This window comes from Pteropus alecto, unplaced genomic scaffold (assembly GCF_000325575.1).
Source record: "Pteropus alecto unplaced genomic scaffold, ASM32557v1 scaffold152, whole genome shotgun sequence".
Lineage (NCBI taxonomy): Eukaryota > Metazoa > Chordata > Mammalia > Chiroptera > Pteropodidae > Pteropus > Pteropus alecto.
Window position 1 is genome coordinate 12504958 of NW_006432227.1, and position 16238 is coordinate 12521195.

At 41.2% G+C, this 16238-nt stretch overlaps 1 protein-coding gene across 1 annotated transcript in view; it reads left to right on the forward strand.

Annotated features, from left to right (window-relative positions):
- Nucleotides 1-16238, forward strand: part of DNAH5 (dynein axonemal heavy chain 5) — a 249328-nt gene that overhangs the window by 134965 nt on the left and 98125 nt on the right. The window contains exons 42-48 of the mRNA XM_025043546.1: nt 3726-3904; nt 4302-4489; nt 4812-5006; nt 8585-8719; nt 9548-9655; nt 11430-11604; nt 14068-14138. Coding sequence (XP_024899314.1) covers nt 3726-3904; nt 4302-4489; nt 4812-5006; nt 8585-8719; nt 9548-9655; nt 11430-11604; nt 14068-14138 — 1051 coding nt within the window. The remainder of the gene's footprint in view (nt 1-3725; nt 3905-4301; nt 4490-4811; nt 5007-8584; nt 8720-9547; nt 9656-11429; nt 11605-14067; nt 14139-16238) is intronic.

Sequence of the window (16238 nt, forward strand, 5' to 3'; positions counted from 1 at the left end):
GGACGGGGAGAATCTGTTTCCTGTCTTTCTGTCACTGGCAGGATTCTTGTCTTTGCATTTGCAGGACCCACGCCCCCACTTTCCTTGCTGGCTGTCAGCCGAGGGCTGCCCCCTACTTCTAGAGGCCGTAGCATTCCTTGGCGTGTGGACCCCTCCCTCCATCGTCACAGCCAGCAACTATGGTTGTGCTTTTGGTCCCCTCCTCCTTCTGTCTCAAATCTCTGACTCGCTCTTCTGCCTCCCTCTTCCCCTTTTAAGGACTCCTGAGATTAGATCAGATCCACTAGGTGATCCGGGATAATCACAGGGCCTCTGACGTCAATCACATCGGCAGAGTCCCTTTAGCCAGGTAAGGTAATGTAGTTAGAGGCTCCAGGGATTAGAACGTGGATGACGTTGAGAGGCCCTTATTCTGCCAGTCACACTTTCTTCCCCCTCTCTGCTAAAGCAGTCACCCAGACCTTCACGTTGCTAAATCCAGCGGTCATTTGCAATTCTCACCTTCCTTAGCTCATCAGCATTTGCACAGTTGAGCCCTCTTTTTTGATACGCTTTCTTCCTGTGGCTTCCAGGACGCCACACTCAGCTGGCTCCTGGCACTGTTCCTGCCATCCCTTCACACCCCCTCCTACTGGTTCCCTTATTCTTCCTGACCCCTAAACGCAGAACACCCCGGGACTCTTCTCTTCATCTACGCTCATCTCCCGAGGCTTTAAATATCATTAGACGTTGACTCCCCAGACTGCACCGGGGCGGGACATGAATATTCCACTTGCCGCCGTGTCGTGTTTGCTTGGATGCTTACGGGAAGTTCATACTGAACAGTTTTGATTGTCCTCCACGAACCCACCCTCTTGTCATCTTCTCCATCTTAGCAAACGACATTTCCGTCCTTCACTTGCTTAAGTCAAACCCTCGGAGCCTCCTCGAGGCCTTTGCTTTTCTCTTATTTCATTATCCAATTTATTGTCAAGGGCGGTCAGCACCGCTTTCAGAATTCATCTAGGATGTGACCACTTCTCACTCCTTCGCTGTTATCACGCCAGTCCAAGCCACCAGAGTCGCTCGCTAGCCTGGATAATTGTTAGCAGTCTTCTAACTGGTCAACCTGCTTCTGCCATTGTCACCCCCTCCGTCCAGTCTATTCTCAATTCAGACACTGGAACATAAGTCACATCCCGTCATGCCTTTGCCACAATCTCCCCACTGGCTTTCCATCTCACCAGAGTAAAAGCCAGTGTCCTCACACCAGCCTACAAGGCCCGGCTTGATCTAGTTTCTGCTACATCTCTGTCTGCCCCTCATTGAGCTCTAGCCGCTTGCTCCTCGGTTGTTCCTTGCACGGTCTCAGCACACCTCCACCTGCCTCAGGGCCTTTGCACTTGCGGTTCCTTTGACCCCAAACCTTTGCCCTTCGATACTGTCATAGCTCGCTTCCTCGCCTCCTCCTCGAGTCTTTGCTCAGAGGGGTCTTTGGACCCGCCACATTTGACGCAGCGGTACCCACACTCTGCAGCCCTCCTAACCGGCATACTTCTCCTGTTTCCTACTTTAAAATCATCTGTTTCTTTTCTTTAGGATGCCAGCTTCTGGAGGCATGACTGCCTGTGGTTTATTCATTGCTCCTATAATAATTTTCACATAATACATGCTAAATAAATATTTCCTGAATGAATGAAAGAAGTGTTCATTTTCAAAGTTACATCTTTGTGGTGAAAAGTCTAAATAGCACAAAAGGACATACAGTTGAAAGCATGAGAGGAAAATTTTCTTTATTTTTAAAAACGATTAACAATCTATTTTCTGCCCTAGAAATTTCAAATGTGTATATGTCAAAATTCTTTTTAACTATAAGTATCAAACTATATAAACTTTTCTGCAGCTTGATTTTTTCACTATATTCATTATCTTGTATAACTTTATCAAAAAACTCGAGACCTTTAAAAACAAAGTAGGTATTTATAAGTATATAAGTGGAGGTGATTCTAAAGTTTGTTTCAGCCTGTCTCACCCTAAATGTTCACTTAGTTTTCTTTTTCTTTAATTACCATGATTATGGGAGAAGTGAGTCCCCATTTTATGCTGGTCACAAGAGAGTTAAGTCACACATTACTAAATAATCACGTCTTAAATCTATTTCTGGGAGCAGCTACGGAGGAATAAATCTCTAGGATGTGCCTTCCAGAGGCAAGCACGGTCCTGTCGGGGCGTCTTCATGACATGTCTGCATCATGCGCACACTCTCCCCAGAGCATCCTTTGTGTATGTGCCTCGCTGCCACCCTCCTCTGCTCCTCTTTCCACTTTCTTCGTTGCTTTCAAAAAACGTCATCGTCCGTGACTGGATTCAAACTTTTACATAATTTAGGGGCCTTTTGCAGCTCTATTAGAGTTTTCTGCCTCCCCGCCAGACAGCCATAAGCTCTCTGCTGCGAGGAACTGGGTCTAGTTCACACTTACACCCCCAACTACTTGCCTAACCCCTAGCACCTGGTACCCTGGGAATATCTGTTGAATAAGTGGCTTGTGCCAGTCCAGCGTTACACTCTTATCTGGTTCCACCCATCCCAACAGCTGCCGGAACCAGAGATAAAGAACGTGACCACTGGCACGAAATGAACGATGACCCTCTCCATGACCCAGAGCTCATTAGCATGCAATTTAGCCAAATTCGTCAGCATCGGTGTTAAGTATTTATTTCACTCTATATACATGTCGTCACACATAAGCCAGAAGTGCTGTCAGTTCTGATTCTTAAACAGCATCAATGCTAAAATGCTGGACAGCTTCTTAGGGCAACAGTGGTGCATGCGTCACAAAGATATTTTTCTTTATCAAGAACTGGTTTAGTTAGAGACCCTCTGATTATCAGATACACTTAAGGAGACATGAAAGAAAAAGTTGGTAAAGAATGTGTTTTCAATGATTAAGAAAAACAACAGTCGCAGTCACACAGTAATGATGATTAACATTTGCTTGGTGCCAGGCCCCATGCGGGTACCTACATGTTACCTCTAGCCCGCACGATGAATCCAGAAGGGACTCTGAGAGGGCAGAGAGATTAGCCAGGACTGCACAGCCGTTCAGGGCAGCGGCCAGTGGTCAGCACTCAGGGAAGACTCATCAAGTTGTGAGAACACTTCAGAGAAACACACGTGTTGTCGGACCTTCTACATTTCTTATTGTGCAGATGAGAAATCAGCCTCTGGACTTCTGCTGCCTTCTGTCTGGAGTACAGACGTGGCGAGAATGCTTCCAGTCTTTCCACTTGCGCTCACAAGTGGAAGAAAGGACTGGTCCCCAAGCACATCAGATTACCAACCCTTTGATCCAAACAGGGATTAATCCACTTTAGTGGTTCCCAGTCTGTTTGCTAGAGTACCATTCTGTAGATATGGTAGATTTCTGTGAAAAAGTTGCAAAATTAGTTTTGGAATTGCTGATTACTACTTTTTGTACATGAAGATTTCCCAACCTTCATCATCCTAAGAAAGGCCGTTTAACCTTTTAAAGAGTTTTCAAACTTATTTGACCATCAACCCCACCCCTTCCTTTTATCTTAACACGTGTTAATATTCATAAGGATAAGTGTATTTTAGGACGCGGTTTTGGCAGTGTTACGTAGAGACGATGACCTGGATCTCCGGTTTTTTAATCTTGCGTGGGTTTCAGTTCACTTGATGCCTCAGAAGTATCCACGGTTCCTGTGATGTCTCTAACCCTCAGGTGTTACATCACGTTGGCTCAAGCTCTGGGAATGAGCATGGGAGGAGCCCCCGCTGGACCTGCAGGAACGGGCAAAACAGAAACCACCAAAGATATGGGACGATGTCTTGGGAAGTATGTCGTGGTTTTCAACTGTTCGGACCAGATGGATTTCCGAGGGCTGGGACGGATTTTTAAAGGTGCGGGTTACATGTGTAATTTTTACTTGATGAGATCTTTCAGTTAAGGTAGACTATCTCGTTAAGATTTCTTTTCTCAACATTTGGCTACATTTTAAGGTCATCGTTCAACTTCGTAGAACTTTTTAGAGAACCTGAATCTTACCAGTGTCCTGTGGATGAAATGTCAATATCATTTGCCTTTCGTAATGTTTCTTTATCAGTATAGGTTGCTTATTTACAGATAAAGTGCCACATTGTGAGCTCTTTTGGGGGCAGTCTGTGTACTATCTATTTGTTCAACTTTATTTTTGAATAGACTTATCTCTGGCTTGTCTTGGCAGCTGCATAATGTCCTTTTCCTTGGCTTTCCAAAATTACACACTAATTGGATTTTCTGTTTAATTTCCTTTCTAAGGGCTGGCACAGTCTGGATCCTGGGGTTGTTTTGATGAATTTAATCGTATCGATCTACCAGTTCTTTCAGTTGCAGCCCAGCAAATTTCCATTATTTTGACATGTAAAAAAGAGCGTAAAACATCTTTCATTTTTACCGATGGCGATCACGTGATTATGAATCCCGAATTTGGACTTTTTCTAACCATGGTAAGGGAGATCTCCTGAATTTCAGCCTTCTTACCACAATTTTCATACATCTCCTCGGTTATATGTCACCTCCTGTCTATGAATGGAAACTGGGATTCTAATTTTCACTTCTGTTTGAAAGCCTTTGGCGTTAAACAGAGTTGATTTTAATGACTCATGACTTACGCTCTCCAGGGAGAAGGAGAGGGAGATAGGTAAATGAATTCTCTGGCTGTCATTCCAGATTTGTGGCGTGTGCATAATGAATCTTTTACTGTCGTGCTGATGTGTGCTCCCTGTCTCATGATCGTATCTTTTGTCCTCGGCTTGGTTTTCTGTGTAGAACCCTGGCTATGCCGGGCGGCAGGAACTCCCCGAAAACTTGAAGGTTAACTTCCGCTCCGTGGCCATGATGGTGCCCGACCGTCAGATCATCATAAGGGTGAAGCTGGCCAGCTGTGGCTTCATCGATAACGTTGTCTTGGCCAGGAAGTTTTTCACGCTCTACAAGCTATGTGAAGAGCAGCTTTCTAAGCAGGTGTGACATTCTGAAGGTCTCTATCTACTTATGCATGTTTCAGTTTTTCTATTCAGTGAAATTTCCTCATTTTGAAAAATCATAGACTGGGGCTGTTGATAAAATACCTTATTGATACAAGGTAGAAGGTGGTATCATTACAAAAATAATTTTATATGCATAGTTTATTAAGAAGTACATTTAAAGGAATTAATATTTATGGTATGGAAATGAAGCGAATACTGTCTGAACTCATTTAAGAGCCGAAGTATTATGGATATTAATTTTTTCTCTTTAACCTACTTGTACCTTCATCACGATAACTGTTATGTATCCTCGTAGTTTTCAGGAACCTCTCAGTCATTTACTCTTCTCACTTCCAAGCTCATTCAAGTATTTGGCCAAGCTTTGCTAATTGTCTTCTCTGTTGTAACTTCCTTGCTAATTTCCTGCACTGTTTAGAGTAGCAGGTTCTGACATCACGTGGTTTCAGAATTGAGAGGCACAGAAGTAACCATTTATCGTTTCTATATTAATTATCTATTGCTGCATAACAATGTCACAGCAAAATTACTGGCTTAAAACAATACGCATTTATTATCCCACAGTTTCCGTGGGTCAGGAGTCCTGGCAGAACTTAGATGTATCCCCTGCTGACAGTCTAACCAGGCTGCAGTCAGGCGTTGGCTGGGGCTACGGTTTCATCTGATGCTTGACTGGGGAACGATCTGCTCTGGGTTCACCCAGGTTGTTGGCAGAGTTCTGTTTCTTGAGGTCGTATGAGTGAGGATGCAGCTTCTTGCTGGCTGTCGGCTAGAGGAGGCCACCTTCAGTTCCCACAGGCTGTGTGCGGTTCTTTGCTACATGAGCTTCCCCAGCGTGGCCACTTGCTTTCTCAAAGTCAGCAAAAAGCCTGTGAGATAGGTGCTCCCATCTTGTATTCATCAGGATTCTCCAGAGTAGCAGGACCAGTAGGATATATATGCGTATATAAAAGAGATTTATTATAAGGTTTTGGCTCATGCAGTTTTGGAGGCTGAGGGTCCCATGATCTGCCATCTGTAAGCCAGAGACCCAGGAATGTTGGAGGTGTCATTCAAAGGATTGATGGTGTAGATTATAGTCCAGATCTGAAGCCTGGAAGACCAGAGCACTGAGAGCAGGAGCAGATTGGTACCCCAGCTCAGCAGTCAGGTGGACAGAGGGCGAATCCCACTTTCCTTGGGTCCTCAAAAGCTAGACGGTGCCTGCGACACTGGGGAAGGCCACTTGCTTTGCTCAGTCCAATTCAAACGCCGATCTCTTCCAGAAACACCCTCACAGACGATTCCAGAAATAATGTTTAATCAGCTATCTGGGCATTTCATGGCCCAGTCAAGTAGATACATAAAATCAACCACCACAAATCTTATATAATGTGACCGCATAATCATGTACACGTAATCATGTACAGCCTGTCTCCTTGGCCATATTTTATTAGTTAGAAGCAAATCACCAGTCCTGGCCACACTTAAGGGGTCTAGATCATACAAAGGCACAAACTCCAGGATTATACCACAGATTTCTAGGACATATAAATAAAAATTTTTCAAAGCATATGCTCAATAATAATACTTCGCAATAAATAGAACAATATACCATGAGTAACATCTCCTAACATGTGTAACGCTTTGACTCTCTCTTCCCTCTGGTCTCCATTCCAAATGTCTTTGGATCTAGATTCATTTTTATTACCCACCGGTTTCACTCCATCGCGTTCTCACTCGTGAGTTCTTCCCCTGTGCGTGTTTATTCACACACAGAACTTTCTGACCGGGAGCGTTCTGGTCGGACCGATCCTAACCGTTTGCTTTTTGCCACCACCATTCCTGTTTTTTTTTTTTTTTTTTCCTGTTCGTCGTAGAGTTTTCTTACTCATTCTTATCTTTATCTCTATCAAAGAAATATTTTTCCATGCTGTTTTTCATATGTTGAAAAACTCCAGCACCCCTGACTCCTTTCCTCTCAGTATTTTAGTTCCTCTTCCTGCACGCCTCCGGCCCTTCCTCACAAGGTCATTGTGAATAATGAAGTGAGTCAATGTGTACAAAACAGTTGGCCCCATGCTGGTCTCTCGGTGAACGTTGTGTGAATCTCACTTCATGCTCATGGATTTAACTGAGTCCAATTCTAAGTTTTCCTTGATTAATTCCATCCACCAGCACTTTCCGTCATTATTACTTTTAATGCAAGTTTGCTCATTTTTTTATTTAATTGCCTCTATCAGAATTTAAACTCGTTGAAGGTAGGAACTCAATCTCGGTATTTTTCTGTGCTCTATTCTCCAAATGATTAGTATTAAATGAAGTGCATTGCTCTCAATTACCTTAGCAGATAATTGTGTGGTTTTTTTTTTTTTGGTGGTAAAAACATAGAACATTAATTTTACCATCTGAACCGTTTTAAGTGTATAGTTCAGTAGTGTTAAGTTTCTTCACAGTGTTGTGAGACAGATCTCCAGAACTTTACGATCTTGCAAAACTGATACTCTGTACCCATTAAACAGCTCCTCGCTTCCCCTTCCCCTCGGCCCTGGGTAACCACCATTCTACTTTCTGTTTCTGTGCATTTGTCTACTTTAGATACCTCATCTAAGTGGGTTCATATAGTACTTGTCTTTTTGTGAGGGGCTCCTTTTACTTAGCATAATGTCTTTGAGTTTCATCCATGGAGCGTGTGACAAGATTTGCTTATTTTTGTGGTTAACATTCCAGTGTGTGTGTGTGTGTGTGTGTGTGTGTGTGTGTGTGTGTCACATTTTGTTTATCTGTTCCTCCTTTGATGGGCATTTGGGTTATTTCTACCTCTGGCTATATGAATAGTGTTGCTATGAACAAGAGTGTACATATATCGCTTTGAGACCCTGCTTTCAATTTTTTTGGACACATACCCAAAAGTAAGATTACTGGATCATATGATAGTTCTATCTTTAATTTTTTGAGGAACTGCCATATTGTTTTCCATAGTGGTAGGATAATTGGTTTTTAATTATTCACTTTGTGTGTGCTAAAATTTGGCATGACTGAGTTTTTGTAAATATATGTTAAGGGAATAACGAAGTTGGGGGCTTGGCTTCTGATTTGTTCTTATTCTTCTCCCTCTAGGTAAGAAGTAGCTACTTTTCCTCCTCCTCAATATTCCCATCTGTTTACTGATTAGTACATCTATATGGCAGTCAAAAGGGAGGTCTCAGTTTATTCTGGTTCAGAATTTTAGCTTTAGAGATACGAGGACTTTTTTTAATGGATGATTAAGAAGAAGCTCAGGGGGCTATGTATACTCTAAGAGGAAATTTCTTTCTTTCTCTCTGTCAAATTATATCTATTAGTTCTGATTTAAGGAGTTAAATTGATGATACAGGAGATGACTCTTTTGGGTAGTCTCTATTTGCCCAAAAAAATATATCGATTAAAAAAATGTATCGGTCCCCTGTTTGTACAAGTTTTCTTAAGGAAAATCGGCATTTATTCGTTACCGCGAATAGGTCTTCTGCCAACTTTGTATAGTTTCCATGCGTAAGTGAATGTCGAAAATAAGCCTGGTGCACTTCTAATTCCCAGGTGCATTATGACTTTGGTCTTCGTAATATCCTGTCAGTTCTGCGAACGCTGGGGGCAGCAAAAAGAGCCAGCCCCATGGATACAGAGTCCACGATCGTCATGCGTGTCCTACGAGACATGAATCTTTCTAAACTGGTGAGATTCACAGATGGAAATGTTCCACCCACTTAAATGTCAGTTCGACTAACTAAGCACAAACGAGGCATAGAAATATTTATTTAATAGGCTCATCTTTAATATGTTTAATTATCAGAAAAAGCACCAGAGAGCACAATTTTAAACTGTACTTTTTCAGAAGTCCTTTTTGTGGTAACTCACATCTAATCTTACGTGTGCCTATCCCCATTAAATTGAAATGGATTTTTAAAAATCCACACGTTAAGTTTTCAGATACCTTGAATCAGTTTTGTGTTTTAGAGCTAAAGATCTCATCTTCTTTAAAGTCTGTAGAGCCTGGCACGAAATCGTATATAAATTTGACAAGTGCATAATCATTTCATAGGAGAGATTGATAAGCAACTGTCTAGTATCAGGGATCTATATATAGTGTGACAGATTTTATTTTGAAATAAAAGCATGTATTCAGTTCTAATCTATAAATTTGCCACCGCCATTTAAAAATTTATTTTAATTTAAATGAGACATTATAGACTAGGTAACAACTCTCAAAACTGGTTATTTCGTGGAAGGGTTGTCAAGTAGGCAATATTTTCTTTCCTTTCTTTTCCCTTCTTTCTTCTTCCTCCCTTTTAATCTTTTAAAAGAAAGATTAATAAATCTTTTTTTTTTAAATAATTTTTAATTTATGAGAAACACCATGGAAACATTCCTTAACTTCAAAGAAAGTGATATTTTATTTACTAATGGCGGTAATGAAATGAGCTGGGCTCTGCTGGGCATTTTCAGTTTACCTGGATGTTGTTTGTGCCAAAATAGTTGGTCTGATTTCACTTTCTTTTTAAGATTGATGAGGATGAACCTTTATTTTTAAGTTTGATTGAAGATCTCTTCCCAAACATTCTGCTGGACAAGGCAGGTTACCCTGAACTGGAGTCGGCGATCAGTAGACAGGTAATGCATTTCACGGGCATCAAGCACCGTGTCTGTTTCATCTGCATTTAATTGGAATCAAATGGGGCCCAGATCTGTGAGTTCCAAAGACAGCACCTGAGGCTGTGACTACAGTTTTAAGGGAAGCCATTGCACAGCAGTGATCGTGCACCTCCTTCTGGGGGTCCCCTGATATCCCATAACCACGTCCAGTTGGCCATGCGCTAGTGGCCCTGTCATTGGTGGAAACCGTTCCACGCCAGATTCCCGAATGAAATGTGATGAGTCAGCAGGGGCTGGTGGTGCTCAGCTGGTGGCCTTGCTCATGCTGGGCATGGCTCTGTCTGCCATCCCGGTTGTTTGCCACATTGCTTTGATCTCCAGGCTCCTGCTGCCGAGTGTCATTTGCAGTGATTTCATGTGGCTCCTCAGCTGTCACCCTTCCTCCCCAGGATCACTTGTGATTTTTTTTCTTGGGCTCTGAGGGTTACCAGGCTATGTGTACCATTAGGTGTCTGAATGTCCCATGATACTTGGTGCAGCTTTAACTTTTTATAGTCTTCCTAGGAATGGAAATTAATTACGTAGATCTCGTGCCTTAATTTCCTTTCCTATAAAGAAGAGTTTGAGAAAAATGTACAGAAATGGTGCTTAGCCCATATTTATAAAATTTATTTCCGTTCCTCGAAGATATTTGCAATAAAATCAAATATGATAGTATTAAATGGATATTTTGCTTTTTTAAAAGTCAGTATATAAGAGTTAATCTCCTTCCTTATCAGGTAAGAGTGATAATTCATTTTGCAAATGGTTTCTTCATCATGTGGCTACATTAATTGTAGCATTACCTAGAAAGCTAAATATAAAGCAATTTATACGGTGACTTACGTTAGTAACTTGTAGCATATGAAAAATCTGAAGCGCATATACATTGCATAAAGTAATATATGATTATTCTCCGAAAATAATTTAAGCAAAAGTAAGGCTTCACTCAGTGGATTTAAGCATCGCATAGTGGTTAAGAGCATGGACTGTGGAGCTGAATTTTATAGGTTCACATCCCAGCTCTATAACTTTATAAGCAATAATCTTGGGAAAATTGCTTAGTCTTTCTGTGCCTCAGTTTCCTAATCTATAAATGAAGATATCAGTAGTACCAACCTTATAGTGTTTTTATGAAAATTAAATTTTGAATGATTTGACACAGAGTAACTTCCATATAGATATTTAATAGATAAATTTATAAAGATAGCTTGAAATTTAATTGGAATTTCAGTCAACCCGGTATGCGAGAAATTTTCTGTTATTAAATGTCATCTTTTAAATTCAATGTTTCAAATACGTTTTGATATTTAAGTCTTTATTCTTAAGTTGCTCCTAAGATGTATGTACAATAAAATATTAATATAAATATGTTCATTTCCTAAAGACAAATGCAGATGTTTCTTGTTAGCTTGGCATAATATTTGATGCTATTCAGCTTGCTTTTTGTCTATGTATCTATATTCTTTTATGCAACATATTTTTATTGTAGTAAAATACAGAATATAAAATTGATCATTTTAGCCTTTTTAAGTAGACAGTTCAGTGGCATTAAATACAGCCACATGACTGTGCAACTGTCACCAACCACCCATTTTTAGAACTTTTCTCATCCTCCCAGACTGAAACTCTGTACCAATCAAAGGGTAACTCCCAGTTTCTCAACACATCCCCCCATCTCCACGCCTGTGCTTACCTTGAGCTCGATGATATGGCCCAACGCGGGGCTTTTTTTTTGTGTGTGTGTTTTCAGGTCGAAGAAGCTGGTTTAATCAACCATCTTCCTTGGAAACTGAAAGTCATTCAGCTGTTCGAAACGCAGAGTGTGCGGCATGGGATGATGGCCCTAGGGCCTAGCGGGGCAGGGAAAACCACGTGCATCCAAATCCTGATGAAAGCCATGACAGGTAGGGGAGCGGCCAAGCCGCGTTGCGCTGAGCGACACATTTAACTAGTTGTGACACACTCACATGCCCCAAGAGGACAATAACGTGGATACATTAATATATGTTTTTATGGGAGGAAATGCTGCTTTACTGATTATTGGGTACATTTTAGAGACACCCCATTATATTAATGGATCAGAGAAGAAAAACATTTTTTCCAGCCTTATTGAGTTATATTGACACATAACATTGTGTAAGTATAAGGCGTACTATGTATTGATTTAGTGTATTTACATATTGTAAAATGATTGCCAGCACAGCGTTTGCTACCGCCTCCATCTTGTCACAGAGTGACCATTTCTTTTTTGTGGTGAGAACATTTAGGATCTACTCTCTTGGCAGCATTTAAATATATGATATAGTAATATTAGCTATAATCACCATGCTGTCCATTAGATCCCCAGACTTGCTCATCTTATAACTGGAAGTTTGTACCTTTGACGGGTACATTTCCCCCACCCCCCCTGGTAATCCCCACTCTGTGTTTCTATGAGCTCAGCTGTTTTAGCTTCCATATACAGTAAGTCCTCACTTAACCTCGACAATAGCTTCTTGGAAACTGAGACTTTAAGTGACATGACATATAATAAAACCAATTTTCCCAAAGGCTAATTGATGTAAACTAGAGTTAAGCTTCTACAGCACATTTCTGATCACAGAAACATCACCAAACTTCTAAATAAAGACTCCAAACGCTTCTGTGTTAAACTTTGAAGTAAATGTGAGCTATACACACATTTAAGAAAGATTAATAAAATTAAGAAAGAGAATTATTTTCTAACCCTTTCACTCTAGTCCGGGGCTGTGGATGGCCTGAGCCTCTCCCGGCAGCTCAGAGCTCAGGGTGGGACCCATTGTGGACAGGATGCCATTCATCACAGGGCCACTCCTGCATTCACTTGGACTGGGACAATTTCGGTACATCAGTTAACCTGACGTACACATCTCTGGGATGTAGGAGGAAACCAGAGTCTCTGGAGGAAACGCACGCAGATGTGGGGAGAATGTGTGAACTCCACACAGACAGAGTCCTGGCCAGGAATCGATTTTTTTTTCATCAGTGTTGTAACAAAATGACATTGAATGAAACAACATCCTTGAAGACCCGCTGTATAAGTGATATCATCCAGTATTCGTCTTCGTCTGACTTATTCCACTTAGAATGATGCCCTCAATATGCTTCCACGTTGTCTCCAATGGCAGGATGTTCTAGTTCCTCATGGCTGAATAATATTCCACCCTGTCTATCTGTCTGTTTATCTATCATCTATCTATATGTACTTATCACATCTTCTTTATCCAGTCACCTGTTGACAGATACTTACGTTGTTTCCATATGTTGGCTTTTGTGAATAATGCTGCAAGAAAAACACTTTTTAAAGTGACTTTATGTACCGTGCTATATGTTTTGTATGTGTCAAGTCATTTATTTTTCATAATAATTTTTAGATATAGCTATTATTAGCTATATCGTACAAAAAAGTCAAGGCTCAAATTCAGAAATGCTCACAGTCCCAAAGATGATAAGTGATGGGTAGGACTTGGCATTAAGGTCAGGGAATGGAAAACTGATAGGAAATCCCCTTTCCCAACACATCATATTGCCCCCAATATGACTTAATACAACATACTACCTCCCGATAAGTATGAAATAATTCCAGCCTCTACTCGGAAAGTCTATATATCAAAAACCATCCTAATCATAAACTCATTTAACACCTGGAATCATATATTATTCTGGTATAGTTAAACAAATTTGCTTTCCAAATATCCCTAAGCTTACATCTAGCCTGAGGTCCTCTGGGATAATGCACATTGCCATGTTCATGATTATTCTTGTATTCTACAGTTCTGATTAATCGTTAATGACTCTCTTCCCAAAAGTACCGGCAGCCCTTAGCTGTGGCAGAGTTGAGTTCCAAAATTTCACAGAACTTTGGCTGTCAAGTGCATCATGAGTGGTCCTGCAGGGAAGGGTGCCTGGGTAGATGTCCAGTCAGCCCATGGAACCCTAATGCCTTGATACTGAGTTCACGGTTGCTGGAGATTGCATGTGCTTGCCCTAAAATCCTGCACATGCTGGATTTAGTCTCAGTTTCCTTAGCTATGGGATGAAGTGAATTCTGTACCTCAAAGTTCTACCTATTGGTTCTTCACAGTCAGGTGAGACTATGCTCTCAGCTAGAACCTATCTCCACAAAATTAGGCTTCCTACTTTTGTTGTTACAAAGTTGCCTTCTGTAAACAATAAACCACAAATGCACCTGGCACAATGGCTTAAACAAGATGAGTACTAAATATTAGGCAAAACAGATACATTATGTATAATATGTCTGAATTATGTAATTCAATGGCATCGCTGGTGTTAGAGAAGTTCTTTGCAAAGATAAATTACTCATTAGACTATTTGCTGTTTATTAACCTGTTTTTGGTTTTGGTATGTAGGCCAAACATTTGTTATCTTAAGCAACACATTGTTTCCTGTTGAAAACTTTAATTATCCAAAGATCGAGAAGGTAATTGGGCTGAACTTCTACCAAAGAGGTGTGAGACCCATGTATCCATGTATGTTATTTGTTCCCTCATTCATCGTGTATTTTTTCATCAACGTTCTTGGATGTTCTATACTTGGAGGTTCTGCTAGGTTCTATACTGGAAATTGGAAAGCAGGTTTGAAAAAAATGGCCATGCCCTCAAGAAGCTTACAGCTTAACGGAGTGACAGAGATGGGCACAGATGATTATGAGTCAACATGAAATTACTATGAGGAAGGTTTGGACAGAGGTGCAGAATAGCAGAATTTTTCCTAAGGAAATTCTAGAAAGGCTTACAGAGCAGGTGCTACTTCACCTGAGGTTTGAAGGTTGAGTAGCAAGTGGATAAAAGGCATTCTTAGCAGAATGAAGGGTGCAGGTGGGAAGGTCTGGAGAGAACATGGACTACCCGGGGGGGTGCTGCGACGTGAATAAAATGTCATTTGTGTGTGGCGGGGCGGGAGTGGGAGAGAGAAGGAGGGGGAGCAGATGCTATCGTGCCCAGCGCCACACCTCTTTGGCCTTCCCATGCTGTAGATGCAAACCCCCAAGCCCCCGTGGTGTCTCCCAGTTTTTCAGCTTTACGACTTTTCTTGAAGCTAAGGAACTGGCTCAGCCTGGAAGTGTGGGTCGGGTGGGAATTAATGCTGCTGAGCAGCCACATCCTCATCTAATGGGGGATAAGAGTTAATGACAGACAACCCCCTCCTGTCTTTTGGAGGGACACCACATCTATGACCAGCTCAGCAATGCACTCTTCGTTGGCTTCTCTCCTTTCCAGTCTCGTTGTCTCTTTCCCCTGACTTTAAACTCCCAGTATCCACATCCTTGACCTAGGCTTTGCTTTTGGGGGATTCAGGCTCGTACAGTGCCCTTGGCATGAGCAGCTTTGTAAGTCATGCCAATGCCTAGCTTTATTCTGTGGGCGATGGGAGGCCATTGAGTGGGGGAGTGGAATGGTGGCATGACCAACCTTGCGTGTAGAAGACCCTCTGGTGGCCACGTAGAGGCTAGATGGGGGGATGGGTGGAGTAGTCTGACATCCATAAGAAGGTGGCAGTATGAAAAGGGTGCCTGCCTCCTCTAGGGCAGAGTCCATGAAGGTGGAGTCATCAAGATAGTCAAGAAATGCCTAAGAGGAGAATGAAGAAGAAGTATTTTAACCGACATTTTGAAAGCTAAGCATTTTTTGCCTTAGAGTGCTTTTATAAAAATGTTATGGTATTCTAAGTGAAAATGATACAATTCTACCTATGACCAAAAAATGAAATGATTTTTTTTATTTGGGCAACCGATCAAGTCTAGTTTTTACCTACAATACTGCCATACCCTTGAAGAGTTTGTGGCCTTTTGTAAAGGGTGATTCGATTAAAAAAAAAAAAAAAAAAGTATTGCCAGTCTTATGGGTATCATTTACTGAAAAAGCTGAATTGTGACTAAGTTGAACTGCAGCATCATGAAATATTATAAATAATTATTTTCGTTATTTTTGTGATTTTGAATAAAAATAACTCCGGCGTAATTTTCTAAATGAGTTTTAATGTACCACCTTTTCTAATGTGCACGTGTGCATGTGTGCCCATGTCCATCTTTTACACGGTGTGTGATATTTTAGCACCTATTTTTATGGTTTTATATTTTAGGCCTTATTCTTCTCTTTTCTACTTATTAACTGCAGCCCCTTACGTAGAGAATCCAGCCCATTTAAGAGTAATTTTAGGGTTTGGAGGATTCAAATTCCAGTCTTGAGCTTGGCCCCAAAATAAAGTGTTTGATTCCTGCAACACCAATTTAGCTTATTTTTCCCAAATGAGCAAGAACACATCTCAGAAAATCAATGCTGATAAGTGAGATTGAGGCATCTTCTGGGTGATATTTAGATATAAGATTTCATCTAGGACACCATGAACCCCAAAGGTTTTTGACCTGTGAAATTTGAAAAACTTCTGGATGACGTGAATTCCTTCATCAACTCTAACATGATATCCGTCTACTTCCCTTATGTAACACGCAGTTTTCTTTTTCAGATGATAAAAACGAATGTGCTTTAGTCAGTGAAATATAATGAGGCTGATTGGGATG